The sequence below is a fragment of the Polypterus senegalus genome, chromosome 2, assembly GCF_016835505.1.
Source record: "Polypterus senegalus isolate Bchr_013 chromosome 2, ASM1683550v1, whole genome shotgun sequence".
NCBI lineage: Eukaryota > Metazoa > Chordata > Cladistia > Polypteriformes > Polypteridae > Polypterus > Polypterus senegalus.
This window is the reverse complement of record NC_053155.1, coordinates 10,164,133-10,189,255: the sequence shown is the minus strand read 5'-3', so window position 1 is coordinate 10,189,255 and position 25,123 is coordinate 10,164,133. Positions and strand designations below refer to the sequence as shown.

General features: G+C 41.2%; 1 protein-coding gene across 2 annotated transcripts in view; it reads right to left on the bottom strand.

The window, feature by feature from the left end:
• Nucleotides 1-689: 689 nt before the first annotated feature.
• The window catches only part of LOC120522434, a 35,963-nt gene continuing 11,529 nt past the window's right edge, over nt 690-25,123 (bottom strand). Inside the window, exons 1-3 of one of the 2 annotated variants that reach the window (XM_039743376.1) lie at nt 21,692-21,714; nt 4,252-4,358; nt 690-4,133 (exon numbers count right to left, since the gene is read on the bottom strand). In XM_039743376.1, the coding sequence (XP_039599310.1) occupies nt 763-4,133; nt 4,252-4,321 (3,441 nt within the window). In that variant the 5' untranslated portion in view covers nt 4,322-4,358; nt 21,692-21,714 and the 3' untranslated portion in view covers nt 690-762. Of the gene's footprint in view, nt 4,134-4,251; nt 4,359-21,691; nt 21,715-25,123 lie in introns of those variants that run through there. The other variant, XM_039743370.1, reaches the window with a different exon arrangement.

Genomic DNA, 25,123 nt, shown 5'->3' with positions numbered 1-25,123 from the left:
AAAAGTCTGCAAAAAGAAGCTCCCATTTCACTTGACAAAAGTTCGAGTGGCGGAAATAACAAGAAGCAACATAAACATAAAGACAACGTATTCGGCCGACTTTTGCAGTCACACTATTGTGAAACGTGGCAGCAAAATAAAAAAACTTGTCAGCTGACCCACTTCCACTGAATTGTTGTGTTAATCCAGCAAAAGCAAAGGATGTTGAAATGTTGCTTAGCAAAATGGGAGTCGATATGGACAATCCACAATCAGAAAAAGTTAAAGAGTTCTACCTCCCAATCATTGGAACAGCCAACAAAAACACTAAACCAATGGCAGACAGTGATACCAAAATATATGATGAAGATGATGTAGAATATTGACATTCTAGAGGTTGCTGATAACTTGTTTAATTTACTACTTAACACTGCTTAACAGGAATTCATGACTTTTAGCATTACTTTTTAGCTAAATAGTTTAGAGACTAAAAGCTCTGTATTTCTTTTGTCATATAATAAAAATATTTCAAGATCCAGAGCACTTTTGATGAAAGTTTCTACTTATAGGTTTATGGAATAGAATTGATTTAGCATCAAAACCTGCTAAGTACGTTGTTTTCCTATTTTTTACAAAAATGTAAAATATTCAGATTTCTGAGATGTCCAGCTATTGACCTTCAGTAATGTAACAACCAACATTCTGCAAAAAGAATTTTAAAAATATAATTTCAAATACTTAAAAATAATTTTTCTCCTTTTCACAAAAAGTTGTCTCCTGTACTTAGCTGATTTTGCAACTCAGCTCTTCAATGAATCTTTTACTTATAACCCTTCCCCTGTTTTTCTTCCTTTCTTCTTGATCGTCATGCTTCTTCTGCTCACTTGGTAGGAGTTTTTCATTTCTTCTGAGTTTTTCTATGATCACTGCCTGTTCCCTCACTTCCTGCAGTGACTTCACTCGCTCCATCCATCCCGGCTTTGCTTCTTGTTTTTCAGCCTGAATGAGGAGCTCAATGTACTCGGGAGTGGACAGCGGGTTTGGTCTGAGGGCGATTTCTTCAAGTTGTTTTATACAATAATGAGACACTTCAATGAGTTTGTGAAGCTCCTCTTCCACAACATCCAGCTCATGCTGAAGCCGCTCAAACACTTGTTCAGTTGTCATCTTTTCTCCTTTTGCTTCTTCATATATTTTCTTTAGCTCATCATATGTCTTTCTGACCTTTTTAGTTTCATAGATGAATCTGTGTTGTTGGTTGGAGTGAACACTCCACACACACTTACCTGGACAAACAGTGCAGACCCCGTCCTTCATAGCAGCACATTTGATCTTATCCTTATCATTTGGTAACTTACATGGATAATGACAGGTGAAGTTGCACTTCTGACAGTTAGTGATGAACTTGCCGGTGCCTGCAATGCTCTCTCTTATTGTCTCAGTTACTTCCACTTCATACTCAAAGTTCTTGTTGTTCTCTATGTTAGTAATGTGCTTATTTAAAATGTCACGGGTCTGTCTAATTTCTTCAAGTTTAATCAATCCTGCTTTAATCTGAGGTTTCAATCCTTCCACTGCCGTCTCCAAGCGCTTGCGCTCCTTAAGCACCTCGTTTGTCAGTGCTAAACTTTTATCATCCATCTTCTCTAAGGAATCAAAAAACTTCTCCATGTTCTTTGCACCCATGTCCCAAAACATTTTGTCAAACATCAGACCATCACTGCTATTAGTGTCATCATTATTAGCAAAAAGGGCCGAATTATTAAATTTGAAAAATAAAGGGCTCCCTTTCTCATCTTTTGGGAATGGTATGTTAGACTCCGTGATGGCATCCAGAACTGGAGGACGTTGTCCATCTGCAAATGTGATCAGGACTAGGATGTTATTGGCTATGTCTTTCCCAAAAATGGACAAAATGGAGTCAAAGATGTACTTCTGTGTGTGCGTCAATCGAGCTTGGGAGGCCTGAACCACAAAGCACACTGTGGTAATGTGCTGGACACCCAGTGGAGATGAGAAACATTCTCGTATCTGCTCAGTGATTTGTTTGTCCCGCTGAATTCCTCTGGTGTCTCCAAAACCTGGTGTGTCGATTATAGTGAAGGAGTATGGGACCTTGAAATAATCCTGATAGTTCATTTCATAAGCAGTGACAGCAGATGTTTGACTTGAAGCTTGACTTTTAGATGTTTCTTCATGGATTAACTTGAACCTGAAGTCATCCTTCCACTCCACACCTAAGATGTAGTTGACCATTGCATTGATCAGGGTGGATTTGCCAGAACCTGTGGCTCCGAGGACCATAATACTTTTTCCAGGTTTATTGGATGTCCTTTTTCCAAAGGTCCATTTTGCAATATTGTTCTCATTATTTATGAACTCTGATTTCAAAAGCAAAAGGTAAAGTCCAGGGTTTCCATCTTTAATCTCCTTACTTTGATGTTTTATTGCAAATTTACTTTCAAGATTTTTAACAGGTAGTGTCTTCACTTCAATCATATCGCTGGCCTGACTCACACCAACTTGACAAACTGCTCTGTGTCTGAATTGATATGTTGTGTCAGGAAGTAACTTTGTAATTGTAACATGTTCAAGGGTCCCAGTTGTGTCCACAGTCTTCCACTCTTTATCTTCAGGTAGTTTATACTCCACTCTGTGTCCTTCTAAATCAGACTTCTGGACTCGTAACTTTAGGGTTATGCTGTTGTCTGTTTGAGAATCAGCCACAAGAGGCTCAGGTTTAGATGGAAGCTGAAATTTTTGGCTAATGAGACTCCCAGATTTATAAAGATAGATTGTCGCCCCAGGAGATTCCTCATCAGGGATGGAGTGAACAAGAAATCTCGTTGTCTTGCTATTTTGGTTAATTTCAGCAAACTCAATGAATTGCTGGGAATACTTTCTGAAATTCTGGATGATTAACTCTTCACGTGGCTCTGACAGATGATCTGAGGACTGACAAGAAGGGGCCTGAAGGTAGCGTTCCATTACTGATATGTATGACTGACACACATGGAGTGAGGTGAAAGTCAAGCAGACAATATTTTTAATATTATTGTTGTAAATTAATGTATCCAGGTCATTTATAACAATATCAAGTTCCATTTCATTAATTTGATTAAAGACATTTGTTATCATACTGATTTCCTTTTCTCTTTTATTCAGCCATGATGTTATAGCACACTTGTTAAATGGCGACTCTTCCTTTTTCTTCAGGATGTCTACCAGCTGTTCCTCGTTTGCACGCCCACCCCTTATATTTCGTAAGACCCTTGCAAGGTCTTTTTGGAAAATACATTTAAATTGATTAAGCGATGATTTGAATTGTTCTGCATTTTCCTTAATTATCGGAAAGTTATTGACAACACAGTCCTTCACGATGTCATTACACCTCATGATGTGCTCGTCTATCTCCTCCAGGACCTCCTGAGATTTGGACACGAGTGCCACACTGATCTCTTGTACCAGCTGAGCAGCCTGCGAGTTGAGATGTTTCAGCGGGTACAACCAGACCTGGATGGGCACAACTAGCTCATCATCTTTCCCAAGTTTATTTGGTAAGTTAGTGTAAATCTCCATGGCATCCTGATAGCTTGTGGGATTGTGATCAAGGGCAAAATCACCATAGAATGTGCAGTTAAGATGGTCAGCAATTTTCTTGTCAGCATCTGTCATTTTTAAATCTCCTTTTCCATCTACAGAAATACATTTCTTAATTAATATTTCTAATTGTCCTGTAATATCTTGGTTCTGTTCTTCTTTAGAACTGTTTTGATCAAAAACAAAAAAAGCCTGAGCGCCATACAACACGGCCGTAACAACATGGGTGGCAGATTTCTGCTCAAACACTTCTGGATAGACGACGTTCTGCCTCCCCAAGTGGCTCATGGTGAGCTGCTCCATTCTGGTGGTCGTGCTGTAGTGCAAGGTGACCCTGGACTGACGTTTGGATGATTTGGTGTCATTGAGGTACTTGGCAGACCCACTGACCTCAATCAAGCCACACATGAAGCTCGCTTTAAGGGAGGCTGTCACATTTAAGATGGAGGTTTTCTCATCCAAGGCATCTGATGTGATGATCTTGAATTTTGTGTTCTTCTGGGATTTAATGTTGAGGTCTTTCTTGAGGTTTTTAAAGTCCCATAGAGTGACACCTGGTGATAAAAACAAAATTCAAGGAAAATATTATATGGATCAAACCTGGACCTCACATACCACTGCAGGTTTTGTTTTTTTGAGAGAGCAAACCTAAAAAGTTGAATTTTAACTCACCTGGAATGAGCGAGTCAGAGCGACAGTCGTAGAGCATCCCCACCTGGAAAGGTCGGCCCAGGGCAGCCATCTCCAAAGGGGAGCCATCTTGAGATGACCATCCCAGCCTGAGGAATTAAGCATGTAAATGATATTAACGTCAATATTTTTAACATTCATATCAAATCTATCAATTTTCTTGGCATTTTTATTATGAAAGGTTGCTGGGGGGGAAGAAGAGAGTATCTTGGCAGGACTGGGCACAATGCAGGAACCACTGCTAGAGGAGCTGCCAGTCCATTAGACTACACCCAAATTCACTCACTCTTGAGCCAATTGAAGTGGCAAATGAAGTGGCATTATGGCTCATTGGGTAGACTCAGAGTTCTGGCTTCAAACCTGTTTTGGTCACCAGCTGTGTAGAATTTGTACGTTCTGCTTTCTTTTGGTGCTCTGCTCTTCATCCTCATCCTGCCTTTGGCCTACTGTTGCCAGAATAAGCCCTGCCTTTCATGATCCTAATACCTGTATTGCATTATGCAAATTCAATAAATGAATGTAATAAAGTTTTGTTAATTGTTAGTTGTTAATTCAGAAATATAACTAGGGCTTTGACCAAACTGATTAGGAGTTTCCCACAAATGCATATATGGTGAAGCCCAGGATTCTGAATATAAATATTGTATGAATCAAATTAGAACATTTACCCAAATATTACATTTTTAATGCAGCATTGGTGCCATGCATTGTGAACAAATCAATAAAGAAATTATTTTTGTAAAGCTTTTTTTTCAAATTGTCTTATTTAATCCTTTGTGGTCTATGGATGTATAGTGTAATTGACTAATGGGAGTTCTTGTCAAAGATCACAGTCAGATGAGGTTAAGAAGACAACACCATCCGCATAAAGCAACGATTTTACCCCAAGCCCCCTCCCAACTGCACACCTGCCTTAATTTCCTGTCTATGAAAGCCACAAATAGGAACGACGAGAAGACACGGCCTTGATGAAGTTCAACACCCTCAATGATGGCTCATTGGTTAGACTCAGAGCATTGTATTGGTCACCAGCTGTGTAGAATTTGTACGTTGTGCTTTAGTCATCTTGTGTGACATTGTGAGATGACAGCCACAGATCTACAGGCACAGGCAGCTTTAATGATCTGCAGAGATGGCAAGGGATGAGCAGGTGGGTGGGCAAATATTTTAGAAGCAGGATCGCAAGTTGCGATGGGAGAAGCGTTTCACAGGATGTTACCGATCACTTGATGCGCTAATAGAGGGGACAAGGCGGAGCAGAGTTCACAAGCAAAGAGTATGGGGAGGTGGGCTTTTGAGGGGGGGGTGTACATGGTAATAGCAGGGGTGGAGCAGCTTAATACTGTAGTAAGGAGTATGGAGAGGTGGGTGGGCGAGTGGGGGCTGTACATTCTAATAGCGGGAGCGAAGATGCAGTTCAAAAGCAAAGAGGATGTGGAGGTGGGTGGGCGAGAGGAGGACTGATAAAATAAAAAAAAGTGTAGTGGAACCAGCCTATCAGATATCAGAAAAAGAGCGTCAGGAAATGACATCTCTGTTCTCAGTGTCAGTGCAGTCTGTATAGTGCTGCTAAGTGTACAGCAGCTTTCTTCTTGTTCAGTACATAGCAAACCTATATATATTGTGTATGTGTGTGTATATATATATATATATATATATATATATATATATATATATATATATATATATATATACATACACACATATATACTGTATATCTATACTAATAAAAGGCAAAGCCCTCACTGACTCACTCACTCACTCATTGACTCATCACTAATTCTCCAATTTCCTGTGCGGGTAGAAGGCTGAAATTTGGCAGGCTCATTCCTTACTGCTTACTTACAAAAGTTGGGCAGGTTTCATTTCGAAATTCTACGCGTAACGGTCATAACTGGAACTTTTTTTCGTATACTGTATACGGCCATAGAGGCCAGCTCGCTCGCTGTGTGAGGCGGTTGTGTCTTGCGTCTAGCATCATCAAGCCTCCCACGTAATTGAGTGTCTGCCCATATAAGGTAAATATTCACGGGTGAAGGACTGTGCTTAGCATATTCATATGTAAGGCTGCTGCACAACTCAGCACACCTCCCATGTAATTGACTGCCTGCCCATATAAGGTCGTTCTTCGCTGTGGTGTGTTCATTCATTTCCTTGCTTCGCCAAGGAAGCAGCCTTTTCATAGGTTCTCCACTGTTTTAGCATATTCATAAGTGCGGCTGCTGTGGAAATCAGCACGCCTCCCACGTAATTGACTGCCTGCCCATATAAGGCCATTCTTCGTCATTCGTTTCCTTACTTTGACAAGGAACCAGCCTTATCACAGCTTCTACGCTGTTTTATAAACGAATGACATATAAGAAAGTCCTTTCTCCTTGCTTCACCAACGAGGCAACCTTTTTATTTAATCCACGGGTTCTGCGCTGTTTTATTGTTGATTTGTTACGATTGTTATAGTTATTGTGTACGTATTTTACACTTAGTTTACTGTTCAAGTACCCATTTCCTTTATTTAATCCGTGGCTTTTCTGCTGTTTTGTTGGTTTATTACGATTATACTTATTTCATTCACTTTCTTTGCCTGACTGCCTGCCCATATAAGGCGCTCCGCAGTTTTTTTGTGAAGCAGCCTTTACACAGCTTCTTCGCTGTGTTATAAACGAACGCCATATAAGTCCGTCCTTTCTCCTTACTTTACGGTTCTGTACTGTTTTATTGTTCGTTTATTACGATTGTTACAGTTATTGTGTAGCTATTTTACACCTACTTTACTGTTCAGATACCCATTTCCTTTATTTAATCCGCGAACTCTCTGCTATTTTTTTGTTCCTTTATTACGATTATAGTTATTTATTGCTTCCCTTCTTTGGCTGACTGCCTGCCCATATAAGCCGCTCCACTGTTTTTTTGTGAAGCAGCCTTTACACAGCTTCCCGCTGTTTTATAAACAAACGCCATATAAGACCGTGGTTTTTCCTTGCTTCGCCAAATAAGCAGCCTTTTTACTTAATCCACGGGTTCTCTGCCGTTTTATTGTTCGTTTATCACGATTGTTATAGTTATTGTGTAGATATTTTACACTTTGTTTACTGATCAAGTACCCATTCCCTTTATTCTTCCAACTGTACCCCTATCTATCGACGTGATCACCATCAATCAAAGAACTGTCACTTACCGAGTGATGTCCATGCCCGGAGATGGCGCCTGCCTTTTCCATTCTCTGTGTTACATATTACACGGACATATCAGGCTCACTTTTGATATCCGCAAAGACATTGTGTCTTATGTATTAAATGACTGGGAGAAGTTCAAAGTGTGGACTGATGATGGTACAGGAGATAATTATAGTACATAGGAGCACTATAAGACTGAAATGCTTAAGCCCTTCAACTATGGTTCTGCATGTGAGTTGATGGCTGCCGCTAAATTATTTGGTTGTCGCTTTCAAGTGTTCCGAAATAGGCAAATATTTTACACCTTTGGAGATCTGTCAATGCCTCTTAAACATCTTAGATGCACAGGTGACAATTTGAGTAGGGGACACTTTGATGTTTATGAATATTTCAACTCTCAAAAGCTGGATGCGAAGTTATTGATGAAGCCAGTTCTATGCTTACATCGATTGACACATGCTGAATGTCACTTCAACACAAATCCAGCTGATTATGACAGCGGCAATCCAAGCTGTGAGAACACAGTAAAAAGGAGGCGTATCAGACGTCGTGGTAGATTTTCTCATACAGCTAGACGGAATCAACTTCGTGCAGCTGCCGCCAAATACTCGCAGAAAAATCCACAAATTCATAGGGACGCTGTCGCTAAATACTCGCAAGCACATCCACAAGTTCATAGGGACGCTGTTGCTAAATACTCGCAAGCACATCCGCAAGTTAATAAGGACGCTGTCGCTAAATACTCGCAATCACATCCACAAGTTAATGGACGCTGTCGCTAAATACTCGCAAACACATCCACAAGTTCATAGGGATGCTGTCGCTAAATACTCGCAAGCACATCCACAAGTTCATAGGGACGCTGTCGCTAAATACTTGCAAACACATCCACAAGTTCATAGGGACGCTGTCGCTAAATACTCGCAAGCACATCCGCAAGTTCATAGGGACGCTGTCGCTAAATAATCGCAAGGACATCCACAAGTTCATGGACGCTGTCGCTAAATACTCGCAAGCACATCCACAAGTTCATATGGACGCTGTCGCTAAATAATCGCAAGCACATCCGCAAGTTCATAGGGACGCTGTCGCTAAATAATCGCAAGGACATCCACAAGTTAATAGGGATGCTGTCGCTAAATACTCGCAAACACATCCGCAAGTTAATAGGGACGCTGTCGCTAAAAACTCGCAAGCGAATCCACAAGTTCATAGAGACGCTGTCACTAAATACACAGAGGCAAATCCACAAGTTAATAGAGCTTCTGTTTCTAGATACGATCCCAATAATGAAAAGTGGCTCATACGAAAACAAGAGGTTTGGCTCAAAAAAGCCAATTGTGGATTTGCGTACGACCCAAACATACATTATGAGTCTGACAAAACAGTACACATTGGATCCATGGATCTTCACTGTGACTATTGTCAAGGAAAGAAGTGGAAATGCGAGTCTCCTGGTGTGTGCTGTAACGGAGGTAAAGTCTCTCTCACTCCTTTATGTAAGCTTCCTCACCTTCTTGAGGGTCTGTTAAATGGCGAACATCCTCAAAGTGAGCATTTCTTGAACAACATTCGAAAGTACAACAGCGCATTTCAAATGACATCATTTGGTGCTAACCAAATCATTGAGGGAAATTTTATGCCTTCATTTAAAGTTCAGGGACAAGTGTATCACTTGATTGGCAGTCTTTTACCTATGCCAAGTGAAAAACACAAATTTTTGCAAATTTATTTTGTCGGGGATGATGAAAAGAAAGCACAAATCTGCTGCACTAATTTTTCTGGACTTAACATACCCCTGGTCAAGCAATTACAAAAAATGCTCCATGACTGTAACACTTACATCCAGGACTTCGGATCTACAAAAGACAGTATTTCAGATGATGACAAACACATCAAAGTTGTCATTCATGCAGACAGAAAACCATTACATGGACACAAAGGCAGATTTAATAAACCCACAGTTCATCAAGTTGGTGTTGTCATCGTTGGGCAAACGTTCAACAATAGAGATATTGTCTTGAAAACCAGAGACAATAAACTGCAACGCATTAAAGAAACCCACAGATCCTATGATGCACTTCAATATCCTCTCATGTTCTGCTATGGTGAAGACGGCTATTCTGTGTCTATACCTCAAGTTCATGCTGCCAGTAAGTTACCTATGAACAAAACCGTCTCTGCAGCAAACTTCTATTCATACCGGCTTATGATCAGACAACATCATGCTAATAATATCCTTTTCTTCCGAACTTTATTAAATCAGTTTTTAGTTGATATGTACAAAAAAATTGAATCCGAAAGACTAAATTATATCAGACAAAATCAAAAAAAAAAAAAACTACGGGCTGAAAATTACATTCACTTAAAAGATGCTATTTGTAATGAGTGTATACCTTTAAGAAAACGTCATTACGTCATAACGTAATGTTGTTAGTAAGTCGGAAGCACGACTAGCTGTTCTGTTGACATGTGCTCTGTTCGGAGTGAAAATAAAGTGACTCCTGAGCTCTGTTAAGACAAGTGTGTGTGTTTATTCAAAATCATTACATGGTGTCAGAAGTGCTTGACGAGCGCATTGCCTCGAAAATATGGCGAAGTTCAATCCTCCGGAATGTTTTTCATTTGATCGTCCGAATGAGTGGGCTGACTGGAAGCTACGTTTTCAGCGCTTTAGGAGTGCTACCAAACTGGATAAAGAAGACGGTGAAGTCCAGGGGCCTCATGTATAAACGGTGCGTACGCACAGAAATGTTGCGTAAGAACTTTTCCACGTTCAAATCGCGATGTATAAAACCTACACTTGACGTAAAGCCACGCACTTTTCCACGGTACCTCATGTCTTGTCGTACGCAAGTTCTCCGCTCGGTTTTGCAAACTGGCGGCACCCAGCGTCAAAGCAATGGTACTGTTCTTGTGTGGTTACTCATTATTTTTATGACGCGGCTTTATAAATACACAGAAACTAACCGCATATTGTTTATTAGTGTAATGCATCTGATTGTAATTAACTTGTAACAATATAATGGTCCAGGGAACAGCCATAGTATTCCAAATACCATAACTGCTTTAGCGTTGTTACTCTCACTTCTTCTTCTACTTCTTCTTCTTCTTTCAGCTCCTCCCGTTAGGAGTTGCCACAGCGGATCATCTTTTTCCATATTACTCTCACTGCACGACTCGGAGTATTTATATCACTGTATCTGAGTGTGAATCACAGCAGCTGCTGATAGTAAAGAGAATTATCGGTATACAGCTTTAAGGACACGCTGTCTCAGCCACTGCAAAACGTTTTAAAGCCTTTCCTGTACAGACCTCGCGGTTCAGAAACAGTTTAATCCCAAGAACTTTAAATGCACTCAATCAATTGCTCCTTGTAGAACTGTTTGTACTTATAAGTACAATCACCCCACTGTAAACTTGCACTACAGTTATAATATCTCACAACCTGAGCCACTTTATAAAGCGCGTATTTACATATGATGACGATATCATTTTTAAGGTGAAATGCAGCAAAATATGTTTGTTAAATTATACACATAAAACTTTAACTTCATTTAAATAATCTATATTCTTCACTGGGAGTGTCGTGAAGGATAGAATAATTAAACATGTACTACGAAGATATTTCAATGTTCTTTAAACGTTTTGAAGAATCGGCGCTAAGCTTACAGATGGCTTAACGTCTATTACAGAGCTGATTGTGTGGCGATCGGTTACTTGGGGAAAGAAAAGCAAGGACTCTTGGGCGCACGCCAATATATATTGAATATAAAACAGAAAGAGAAAATAACAACACAGCTAAAAAGCAGCGACAAATTTCGACAAAAGATAAATGCTTGTCATGAGCACGAGGCTCATGAAACACATGTTTAATAACGTGCTTTAACTCCTATCATCATGAAAATGACATCACGTATACATCTCAGTATTTTAGTTATTCAGAGAGCTGTAATATCACAAATGTAATGGACTCTGTGTCCAGTTGGAGGAAGAGAGCCAGTTTAAGAAGCAAGTAGTGATTCACACACATAGATCACATACGAGTAGAAGATCAAATACAAAACAAAGCATTTAACGTGCTACTTTAATTACGATGTTTTGAGAAACTGGTTAATTAAACGATTTTAAGATGAAGTTTATAATGTTCTACTAAATGACAAAATAAACTACGTGATTAAAGTGGAAAATTCGAGATTAAAGTTGACATTTCGTGCTTTTGTGCCATTTTTCTCTGTACCCTAATAAACTTTCATAAGACTCTCAGACAGTGGGCTTACAACTCTTCTTTTCACGGCAACTTTGATATGTGACTTCTTTTTATTTCCGCACTGTGCGATTTTGTGAATGTGAGCTTTCAAGTTTCTCCAACACGCTATATCACTCGATCAACTTCCTTTTGTTGATTATACCACGGTTTATTTGAACAAATTGTATGTTTTTCCTTTGCCTCCACTTGGTATTCGCTGAAATTCTTATATTTTCCCCGTGCTTTTCCCATTGTCTTTTCACAGAAGGCTGCGCTTAAGGGCGGTTTATATTGATTTGCATATTCAAATAGGCGTAATTCTGGGAGGATTTGGGGCGTTACAAAATGCGCGTGCACGAGCGTTAGTTTTCACGCTGATCAGGATTTATGTAACGAAAGAACGTGGAAGTTGGAGTACGCACAGATTCCTGCATCTGGATTTTTCTGTGCGTAAGCACATTTCGGCTTTTGTGCTTACGCCATGTTATAGTGCGAGTTCTACGCACGGCGTTATACATGAGGCCCCAGGTCATTTAATTAATCTACGCCATGGGTAACGAAGCCGAACACATATTTAAATCGTTCGTCTTTGATGAGGTAGATGATAAGAAGAGATTTGACATTGTGTTAAGAAAATACGACGAGTACTTTTTCCCTAAACGGAATGTGATTCACGAGTGAGCCTGTTTCTATCAAAGAGTACAGCGCCCGGGTGAAAAGGCAGAAACTTTTATTAGAATTCTGTATGATTTATCGGAACATTGTGACTTCGGAGAATACAGAGATGAACACATTCGGGATCGGATAGTTGTGGGCATACTCGATAAAGAACTGTCGCGCAGGCTGCAGTTAATGTCCGACCTCACGTTAGCTCAAACTATTCAAAGCGTGCGCCAATGTGAAGAGGTAGCGCTCCAAGTTCACCAGCAGGGGGAGGCGTGCGCTGCAGTACAAGAGATAGCACAAGGGAAAGCAGCAGACAGAGGAAAACAGAGATGGAAACCTAAAAGAAAATTTGACAAAGAGCAAGGAGAACCAAAATGTGGAAGATGTGGGAAGATTAAACACAAGTATCAGGAAAAATGCCCAGCAATAAAATCAACATGCAATAAATGTAAAAAAGTGGGTCACTGGGAAAGAATGTGCCACAGTAAATCAGTTAGAGAAGTGACAGAAATTGTTGCACAGACACCATATTTCCTGGGAGCTGTTACAAATTCACAAAATAATGATGAGCAGTGGACTGTGCAAATTTCCATTGGAAAGACACCAGTTAAATTTAAAATTGATACTGGTGCAGATGCAAACATCATGTGTGAAGAAACATTCTGCACGCTTAATCCCAGGAGAACGTTGGGGCGGTGTAGTGTTACACTGTGTAGTCCTGGAGGACACCTTGAGTGCTTGGGGAAATTTCAAGTCAGTACCACATATAAAGGAAGTGTGTACACATTCCCAGTGTATGTTATCCATGGACAAAATGTGAACAATTTGTTAAGCCGATCCACTGCATCCTCAATGGGAGTAGTGAAACGCATTGAGGAAATTCACAATGCATTTGGTGAGCATGGAACTCTTAAAACAGAACCTGTTAAAATCCAGCTTAAGGACAATGCTCAGCCATATGTGGTACACATAGCGCGCAGAGTTCCACTGCCTCTCATACAAAAAGTAAAAGAGGAGCTTCAGCGCATGGAAGAGAATGGGGTCATTGAGCCAGTGACAGACCCTACGGACTGGTGCGCACCCATTGTGCCGGTGCTTAAACAGAACGGGAGGGTTCGCATCTGTGTAGATCTGAAAAAGTTGAATGAAGCTGTAAAAAGGGAAAGATATGTTCTTCCAACTGCAGAGGAGATAATTGCAAAACTGAGTGGTGCAGCAGTCTTTTCATCTTTGGATGCTGCCTCAGGTTTTTGGCAGATACCGTTACACCCAGAAAGCAGCAAACTAACTATTTTCATAACACCGTTTGGAAGGTACTCCTTTAAGCGTCTTCCTTTCGGCATCACCAGTGCCCCAGAAATATTTCAGCGGAAGATGATGGAAACTTTACAAGGGCTTGATGGAGTATCGGTGTATATGGATGATATATTGGTGTATGGAGACGCCATGGAACAGCATGACAAACGGCTTACCAATGTATTAAAGAGAATTGAGTCTGCTGGGTTGAAGTTGAACCGTGAAAAGTGTCTGCTGAGACAACATCAGCTTCACTTCCTTGGTCACTTGATCGACAAATTAGGTGTGAGACCCGATCCTGAGAAGGTCAGAGCAGTCCGTGAGCTGTCCCCTCCATACAATGTTCAGGAGCTAAAACGGGTACTGGGGATGTTTAATTACTTAGGCAAGTACATTCCTAATTTGTCAACAGAAGGCAAACCACTGTATGACTTGTTGAGGTCAACAGCTACATGGACCTGGGCCAGTCCCCAGGAGACAGCATTTCAGCGCATTAAAGATATCCTTTCTACTTCTCCAGTTTTGAAGTTCTATGATGTGACTCTACCTACTGCTGTGTCAGCTGATGCCAGCAGTTATGGCATAGGTGGTGTATTATTGCAACTGCATGAGAAAGACTGGAAACCGGTAGCATACTGCTCACGCAGTTTGTCTGAGGCAGAATCCAGATATGCCCAGATTGAGAGAGAATGTCTGGCGAGCGTCTGGGCTTGTGAAAAATTCGAAAAGTACCTAATAGGCCTTGAAAACTTCAAGTTGGTAACAGATCACAAACCGTTAGTGCCTCTTATGAATAAGAAGGACTTGGACAGTGTTCCATTAAGATGTCAGAGACTATTTATGAGGCTAATGAGATTTAAACTGACAGCAGAATATTCTCCAGGAAACACTTTGGTGGTGGCTGATACACTATCCCGAAGCCCACTAGCATACAAGGAAAATGATCTCAACACACACACCGACGTGGAGTGTTACATTGCTGCTGTTGCTGAATGCATGCCTGCAAGCCCACCAAAACTTGAAGCCATTAGGGCTGCTACGAAGGCTGACAATAACCTGCAAATTGTACTGAAGTATATCAGGTCAAGATGGCCAAAATATATAGACAACGTTCCAGTGGCAGTTCCACAGTTTTTCCATTTCAAGAACGAGCTGTCTGAGCACAATGGAATACTGACAAGAGGAAGCCGTATGTTAATTCCAGACGTCTTGAGAGCAGATATTCTAAAAACAGGATACATGATGGACATCAAGGTCTGACAAAGTGTAGGGAGCGGGCCAGAATATCGGTGTGGTGGCCAGGCATCTCGTCAGAAATAAAACAAAAGGTTCAGTCCTGTCAAATATGCCTTGAGATGAAACAGACACAGCAAAAGGAGCCTCTCATCTCGACGCCCCTTCCAGACAGACCTCGGAAAAGGCTAGCTATTGACTTGTGTGAGTATAATAAGCACACTTACCTTGTTGTGTCAGACTATTTCTCTCGATTCCTTGAGATCCTTCACATGCCAGCAACCACTACCTCAGAAATAGTGTTAAAACTGAAGGCACTATTTGCCAGGTTTGGCTGCCCTGATGAAATAGTTTGACAATGGTCCTCAGTTCGTGAGTGCCGAGTTCCAGGAATTTGCAAAGGAATTTGACTTTTTGCACATCACCTCCAGTCCACACCACGCTCAAGGAAATGGACATGCAGAGAGAGGGGTGCAGATTGCGAAGAAAATTCTGCAACAGAAAGATCCTCTTCTGGCTCTGATGAGTTACAGGGCCACACCTTGCATCACAACGGGTGTAAGTCCGGCTGAACTCCTTATGGGCAGAAAGATTAAAGGAACACTTCCATTGCTTGAGACACATCTTCAGCCTCAGTGGCCAAATCTTGAAGATGTGAGGAGAAAAGATTCCATGGAAAAGCAAAAGAAAGCTTTCTACTTTAATTGTCACAATGGAGCTAGACCTTTGCCATCGCTAAGGTCAGGTGATGCGGTGTTCACAAAGTTGGATCATCAAAAGACCTGGGGAACAGCTGCTGTGGTCAGAGGCGAGAGTACAACTCCTCGATCTTTTGTCATTGAGACACATCAAGGAGCAACACTGCGACGCAACCGTCGTCACTTGCAGCTCTGCCCTGCCCCAGCGGAGGGAAACCAAATTCCGGTTCAACCAGAACAAATATATGAACAGCTGCCTACGTCTACAGTGCATATGGGGACAACTTTGTCTCAGGCCCCAAAGACCCACAAAGGACTATTCGTGACTAGATCTGGCAGACTGAGCAGACCAGTGGACAGATTAGATTTGTGAGAAAAAAAAAAACAGATGGTGAAAGGTGAAGGGTAATATATTGGTCATAAGGGTTTATAGATTTAAGTAACAATGTTCTTCTATGGGGTTAGAGTAAGCAGTGAGAAAACTGGAAATAAGGTTTTGTTGGAAGGTGTTGATAATTTATCAGTAGCCAGGAATGTTAATATTTAATTCCGTTCTGTTAAGAAAAAGAAAAACTGAAAAGGGGAGATGTAATGAGTGTATACCTTTAAGAAAACGTCATTACGTCATAACGTGTGTTGTTAGTAAGTCGGAAGCACGACTAGCTGTTCTGTTGACATGTGCTCCGTTCCGAGTGAAAATAAAGTGACTCCTGAGCTCTGTTAAGACAAGTGTGTGTGTTTATTCAAAATCATTACACTATTGACAAAAACGACACTGATTTAACAGAACTTGATCAAACTGTGATATTACCATCATCCTTCACTGGAGGACCTCGCTATATGCACGAGCGTACACAAGACGCAATGACATATGTTCGTCGTTATGGCCGCCCTGACTTATTCATCACATTTATCTGCAATCCTAAATGGCCTGAGATCTCCGAAATTCTCCTTCCACGTCAAAAACCTCACGATCGCCACAACCTTATCAGTCGTGTATTTCATCTCAAGATCCGCAAAATGATAGACTTGCTCACGAAGAGTAACATTTTCGGCTGTACAAATTGCTACATGTACACCATAGAGTGGCAAAAGCAAGGTATTCCCCATGCACACATTCTATTGTGGCTAAAGGATAGGATTAAACCAGCTCTCATCGATCAACTCATCCGTGCAGAAATTCCTGATCCACAGACTGACCCTGCCCTACACAAAATAATAAAATCCAACATGATTCACGGCCCATGTGGACCTCATAATATCAACTCGCCCTGCATGAGCAACAGAATATGCACTAAGAAGTACCCGCGTCCGTTCATCTCACAAACTCAGACCGGAGAAGATGGTTACCCTCAGTACCGCCGGCGCGCACCTGCTGATGGAGGTCATACAATTAACATCAAAGGAGTACATATCGACAACAGATGGGTGGTTCCTTATAGTTCTGTGCTGTCCCGCTTCTTCAATACTCACATCAATGTCGAATTTTGCAATTCAGTAAAATCGAAATACATCTGCAAGTATGTTAACAAAGGAAGTGACCAGGCAGTATTTACAATACAAAATCAAAATGACGAAGTATCTCGATACGAAGCTGGTTGTTACATTAGTAGCTCTGAAGCAGCCTGGCACGTTTTCTGTTTTCCCATTCACGAACGTTTCCCTCCGGTCGTTCATCTTGCTGTGCATCTTGAGAACGGACAAAGAATTTATTTCACAGAAGGCAATGTCACCGATTAAGTACACAATCCACCAAAAACGACCCTTTTAACGTTCTTTGACCTTTGCAAGCACGATGATTTTGCTAGACAACTTCATTGTAATGAAATTCCATCATATTATGTGTGGGCAAACAACATGTTTCGTCGAAGGAAACAGGGCAACCCTGTACCAGGATATTCGGGAGTGAATAAAGATCATGTACTGGGACGGGTCTACACTGTACTGTGGCGACTGCTCTTAAGACTACAAGGGAAGCTCTGCTTCCTCTACTATGTCAGAAAATAAATGCTCATATATGCACTGTCGTATTTATATTGGTTTTAATAAAAGTGCGCTAGAACGCGTTCAACTTCATGACTAGCTCGTTCAGAATCAGGCATTTATTGTAGATTGTTTGACGCGATTTTCTTGTCATACATTTCCGTGCAGCACAGCGCATTATATCCTCCTGAAGCCCAGCTTCACTGGAGCTCTATGGGAAAGCACAGAGGAGCTTTTTTCACTGCAGAAAAGCTGGACGGTAATTGGATAAATGCACCAAAATCGTCACTTCCAGGGAAGCGCAGCTTCTCTGGGAGTGAATGGAGCAGTGGGCGGGCCAGGACACTGGGCTGCTGCATGATGATTGGAGGAGCTGTTTAAAGGGCGGAACCCCTTTTTTGATTGACACCATGTCTTAAGTATACATCAGCACTACAGAGATTCGAGTTCAGTCCCATGCGGATTTGCAGGTGAAGTCGTACGACAAACTGCTGCACTCTGTATTATTTGATGGTGATATAAACCATTTTTGTTTGTACAAATCATTCTTTAAATAATAAAAAAAAACATATTATAGCGTTCTTGACTTTGCTCCATGTTTCAGCATTGTAAATTTAGTTTGTTCATATAATTAAAGTAGCTCGTAGACGGGGAAACTAGCCAGCTAGCACGCTGTGCATAATGTCAGACGGTGCTAATATTGTTGACCCGCTTTTGGCACAACCATTTAGTAGTCTTCCTTACGAGGACTCAGAATTAAACGGCAGGGCAGACCAACGCCCATGATTGATCTGGTGCAAAAATCAGGAAAAAATAACAGGTCTTTTCAGCTCTCCTGGTATGACAAGGTGAACTGGCTGACTGGAAGTGCTGTGACAAAGAAAATGTACTGTTGGCCATGCCTCTTGACGAAACTTTGTCAGGGAATGGGATGTGTTTGGTCAAACGTGGGTTTTGGGGATCTGGGTAACTGACAGGGAATACAAAAAGCATGTAAAGTGCAAAGAACATGTGAGTTCATGTGCAAGGTTAAGTTGTCTGGGCAGGGTCAGGGTTGAACATGCAATCATTGAAGGTCTTCACATTCAGGTGGCAAAACAATGAAACAGTAAAAAAAAAAAACATGGCCTTCCTAAACCGTCTAATTGATGTGACTTCCTTGCTTGGCCGTCAGGAGCTGGCATTCAGGGGGCATGATGAGAGTAGTGAATCAGCAAATAAGGGGAATTACAGGATATTTACAGAAACATTAGCTGAATATGACTCTGTCTTGGCCACACAATTTCAGTCATCAGCTGTGTTTTCTGGTATGTCCCACTCAATCCAAAATGACTTGATCTCTGCTCGCAGCCACTGTTTCTGATCATATAAAAGGTGAAATTCAGACTGCTCCTTTTTTGCATGGCAGGTGGATGAAGCAACTGACATATCTTGCCATGCCCAACTGTCTGTCATTGTTAGATATGTGGATAGTGCAGGTAAAATTCAAGAGTGCTTCATTGGATTTTTGGATGTGTCAGGGGGTCGAGATGCCCAGTCTGTGTTTGAAGTTTTAAACGAGAACATGCAGGGCTACAGTTTTAGAGAAAAACTTGTGACACAAACCTACGATGGGGCTGCTGTCTTTGCTTCATCTCTCAATGGCCTACAGGCCAAAGTTAAAGTAATAGCCCCTAGTGCAGTGTTTGTGCATTGCTATGCACACAGACTGATCCTGGTGTTGTCCCAGGGTGCTAAATGCTTGCCTGAGTCAAGAATATTTTTTGCATCTCTCTCTGGGTTCACCACATTTTTTTCAACGTCCACAAAAAGGATGTATTTTCTTGAGTCTGCAGGGTCTTCAAGATTGCCCAGAAATGCTCCTGCTCGATGGAATTTCACATCACGGATAGTGAGCACTGTGGCAAACAATTATGATGGCCTCCAGCAGACCTTTGACAAGATTACCCAGGATGAGAGCAAGGATGATGACACATTAGATACTGCCAAAGGCTTCATAATGAAACTGGAGGATTTTGAGTTTGTGTTCATGTTGTACACATATGAACAAGTATTCTCAGAGACAGATGTTTTCTTTGATATTGTCCAGCAAATGTTCTTTACTGCAAAATAAGAATTGGGTCAAGGAGAAGAGGTCAGAGGAGGCTTATCAAGCAGTTTATGCAAAAGCAGCAAATCTCACATCAGACCCTCGAGATGAACCTATTAGAAAGCGCCGTCTGTCACAATTACAGGATCCCCAGGACTGCTACAGAGATTTGTACATGGCCATCCTAGACCATCTCATGGAGCAGATTTCTCAGCGTTTCTCAAATTTGGAAAGTATGAGCTTCTTAGAATTAGTCAATCCAGGGAAATTTGATGAAATGAGACAAGCGTTTCCAGAGGAGGCATTTGAAAGTGTGATGAAAAGTTATGGCCATTTCTTTGACTGAGGGATACTGAGATCTGAACATCAAGTACTATATTCAGATCATGACTTACAGGGGAGCAGGGGTAAGCTGTGTGATTTCTTGGTGTTTTTTAAAGACATGGAGTTGGATAGAGCAATGCCTCAGCTATACAAGCTGTTGTCGTTAGTGGCAACAATTGGCGCTACATCAGCAGGTGTAGAGAGGAGCTTCTCCTGTTTAAAACGGGTCAAGTCATACACCCGCAACACGATGGGCCAAGATCGTTTGAGCAACCTTGCTCTCTATGCCATTAAGAGGAAACTGGTTAAGTCCCTGGAAAAGACGGCCAATTGGTACGACAGGGTCACAGACCATTTTCTGCAAAAGGAACAGAGGCCAGAATTTACGTACAAATAACGTAATGAATTTTATGATGAAGGCCCAATATGAGCTTCCACTGTTTCAAAAGCTAGCAGACGCCACTGAATGAATTATTTACATTAAGTGATTTACATTTACGTTTAGTGCCAGGTCACTAAAGAGGTCAGAATTAACTTTATATCAACCCGCAATATGATTGATGGCAATGCAGAGACTATAACCAACACACTGAGTGAGACTATGAACACTCTAGGATTGAAAACGGATAATGTGGTTGGACTAGGGTCAGATGGAGCGACCGTTATGATTGGGAAACAGAAAGGTGTAGCAAAACTGCTTAAAGATAAAACATCTGGACTCTTGGTCAACTGCCACTGTGTAAACCGCCGATTGGCCCTTGCAAGTGCCCAAGCAGCAGCTGCTGTACCTTATTTAACAAAACTGAACAACATCTTAAGGCAGCTGTTCTATTTCTTCCAAAATTCTTCAGTTAGGATGGCTGGTTTAATGGAAATTCAAAATATTCTGAACATTCCCCAGATTAAGCTGAAAATGGCATATGCAAGTTGGCTTTGAAGAATATTTATAAATTTTTCTTCATTAGGTTTCCCATACTTTTTTTTATCGTTTTCACTTTTCTTTCCGACAGCGACAATACTTGTGCCTTTTGGTTCATGTCATAACAATTGTTATTTAAAATTTTCGTTAGGGTTGCAGGATCCTGAATTGGATACTTCTTAAAATTTAATAAAAATATTCTGGCACAAGTGTCAAACCTTAAAAAAAGAAGTCATATTGAGCTTTGGAAAATAATTAATAATAATTAACTAATAAAACTGCAGTGGGCTGGTGCCCTGCCCGGGATTTGTTTCCTGCCTTGCGCCCTGTGTTGGCTGGGATTGGCTCCAGCAGACCCCCGTGACCCTGTGTTAGGATATAGCGGGTTAAACGATGACTGACTGACTGACTAACTAATAAAAATAGTGCACATTTAATTTTCCCCACCATCAAATTTCCCCATCCCACCGCACCCGGCTACTTTTTCATGCCATCTGCCTGGAAAAAATTTCTGGGGAGAACACTGCCAACAGAGTCCAGCTGCTGACCTCCAGAGCTCCACTCCATACTGGAGGTTGTTGCTTTACATTATATGTCAGTGATACGTCTGGTTACACTATGGCTAAGATTAGGGTTGGGGTGAATTATGTGACTCAAGTCAAGTAAACCAGGTGACAAAATCCTGCAATCCAACTGGAGGTCCTACAGAGCTGTGGAGGTCTGCAGCAGGACTTTAGGAGGGACCATACAGGCCATAAATCATACAGCCCTCCTGAACAATGGATCACTAACCTCAAAATGCTCTGCTGGGGCCCCCTTTTTCAGCTCCTTTCGAGCGTCGGCCATTCGCACTTCCACAGTGCTCTCTACCCAGCTGCCTGCCTCCCCTCTACCGCACCCTCGGAGGTGTGAATGATGCACTTGAATGACTCGCTGGCATTTGCATGTGAGCGCTCAATCAGCCAAGCAACCCAACAACCCCGGAGCAGTGCGGGCATGCGGACACGTGCACCCGCACCCACTCGGAGCCTGCGCACTCCGGGGAACGCAAGTATTTGTCAAAATTACACATCACCACAGAGCTTCAATAATAAATAATTTTAAACATTCAAGCTCACTTTAAAAATTATATAGAGCTTTGTGTGAAATAAAACAAATAAATAACATTGTGCTTAGAAAAAAAAGAAATCCACAAAAATGCACAATAAATGTACAAGTTCATAAAAAGGATATACATATTACTTTAAAACACATGTTCCTCTACTGGCATACACCTTTCCTAATCTCCTTATAATAAAAAATATAATAATAATACAATCAGACAAAAACAGTCTGTTCATACTATAGGGCTACCATAAATAATGCTCAATCCAGAAACCTTTAATTCAATATCAACTCCGTCCTACATCCACATACTTAAAAGGGTGTGTAGAGAGTACCTGAAAAAGGACATTTTTAGCCTTTCCTTGGCTACCTGAGGAAGATGTAAAATATCTTTATTTTCACTGTACAACATGTACAACACAATGAAATACAGTTTGGAGCAAACCTATAGATGCCTTAGATAAATGTATATGAGTAGTATTAAGGCAGGGTGCTTCTGTCAAAATGTCAATCAAAAATGATTGATGACTTGATCGCCCTTCCCCTGTTTCCTCTGATTGGTGGATTTAAATGATGCACCCCACCACCTGCCCTTTGATTGGTGGATTTAAATGATGTACCCACCCCCCCTGCCCTGTGATTGGTGGGTTTAAATGATTCTCCTGCCCCCTGTCCTGTGATTGGTGAATTCAAATCTGTCCCCTCCCTAACCCCACCCTGACTCCACCTTAATCCCACCCCACCCATCTGATTGGTTCAGGGTTTGTGTCAAGAGCAGTTTGATAAATGCTGCCTCTGCATTGCACCCCCTTCCATCTGTCAACACCTGTTTGTAGGCTGACACCCCCCTCCCTGCCCCTTCTCCTAATGCCCTTTTATATCAAAAGAACGACCTTGCCATGAACCCAAGGCCTGACCGACATGTCCAGAGATGTTCCTGCTCATACCCAGCCAGCCAGGTCTCCCTTACAGCCGCTCCTGCATATCCTCTCAATGGTGCTGGAGCATGTCTCTGCATCTATCTATTATTTTAATATTATCACAAGATTAAAATATCTAACCTTTCCTTTATAATTTGTAAAAAAAGGAAAGCCTGTTTTATCTAAACCACTTTTAATTGTTCTCTGTACACTGCAGTTCAAGTGAAACAGCCTTCCCCATCTCACAGAAAGGCACGCTGACAGCCTCTGAGTGTTCATGTGTGTAGAGAGAGAGACAGCAGCCATGTTCCTACTGCTTGAGTATGGCAGGCCCTGAGCGTGTACCCCGCTGTGTGCTGCTGAGACCCCAGCCAACCCCCTCCTTCGCTGAGAGAACAGGCACTCGTTTTGTGGTTTTCAAGGTGAAGGATTTTAGGTACTGCATGTAAAGTATGCTGTGGTGTGTTGGAACCCTGCCCGGGGTTTAAATTCCTGCCTTGCACCCTGTGTTGGCTGGGATTGGCTCCAGCAGACACCCGTGACCCTGTAGTTAGGATATAACAGGTTGGATAATGGATCGATGGATGTAAAGTACGAGGTAACTAGTTCGATATAAGCCTTTTAAAAATCACACAGAGGTAAATAATATACAGCAATTCCCTTTTAAATCACTTTTGAAACGTATTAAAAGATCTATCTATCTATCTATCTATCTATCTATCTATCTATCTATCTATCTATCTATCTATCTATCTATCTATCTATCTATCATAAAAATATAATTTTTATATTTATATGCTTCTATCTATCCATCTGAACTGGTCAGGAAATGGGGTGACGAGGATTAAAAAGTGCATGAACAGAGAGTGGGGCTATTTTTTAAATGGAAGGTGTTATAATGGAAAATTTGTTGTGATACATTAATAAAGGTTGTTTTAAAAACAAAAATCTATCTATCTATCTATCATATAAATAGATGTTGCGAGTCATTTATTTGCGTATGTACCATTACAGTGACATCCAGCCAGAGCTGCTATAAGACTCACGGTAGTGAGAGGGTTACCCTTGAAAGTAATATCAGATCATTTTATTTGTGCTTCTGTGTGAACTGGAAGGGGAAATGTTGTTTTAAAGAGCGCCTGCATTTTGCTTTCTAGACGACAACCTTTTACATTCTGAAACAGCTTCTCAAAAGGCTTCCTCTGATCTGTCCAATTGCAGTAAGTGTCATTTTAGGTTTCAGTTTATCGAAGAAACATAGGTTGTATACGTAAATCCAGATTTTGTGAAAAGGTGTCTTTAACTGAGAAGGCCAAACTTTATTTCCAGATCCCAGTCCACCAGGTGTTTTAACACAAGTGCTGGACAGTTCAGAAAATCACTGCCAAAACAAAAATTCCTCTTTCCTTGCTCTTCATGTGTTGAATGCCATAATATTTAGGATCTGGGTACGGTCCGATGTAATTTTGATTTTCAGCGGTTTTACAGAAATGGGGAAAGTACCCTTTTTGAGCCTGGAGCCCCATGGCTTTGGGTATACTGCTCAATTTCATAGGTAAGAAATTCAACGAGTCGATGAATCTCAAGTCATAATCTTCTTCTATAAAACACATTAGTTTACATCCCTGAGTTGTAACAAATGGAGTTTGCCCGCTCTCAACGAGATATTTCATTAAGAAATAGCCGTCATACCCCTTAGAATTGTGAGCTATAGTTGTGATGTAAGATTTTGCATATAACTTGATAAATATTTTGTATGTCTTTATTTGTAATTTAGGCAAAGCAATGTAGTTTAGTGTTTACCCCCCCCCCTTTAAGAATGGGTGTCTGAATTTTATGACAGAGTTGGGGGAGGATGAGTATTTCTCTGCTAAAGTCTTTCAACACCCGCAAGGAAGCCAGGTTACGTTAACATATGGTTTGGGTGGCAGGTGTTAAGATGTTCTATTTCCCCCATTGGTCTGAGTAATGGCCGTTTGGAATTGGCTTGTCTTAGAGGCCTTTAAGTACCATGATGTCCTATTGGCTCTAGGGGTTGGACATAGAATCTATAAATCTGTTTGTTCAACCACATTCTCTCTCTTGCTAACCTGTGATGATGAAGAAGTCTCTTTCTCTTACTAACATATGATGAAGAAGACAACACAATGGAGGGCACAACTCAGCAGCCATACTGAGGCAGGCACTGCAGCCTGTTCTG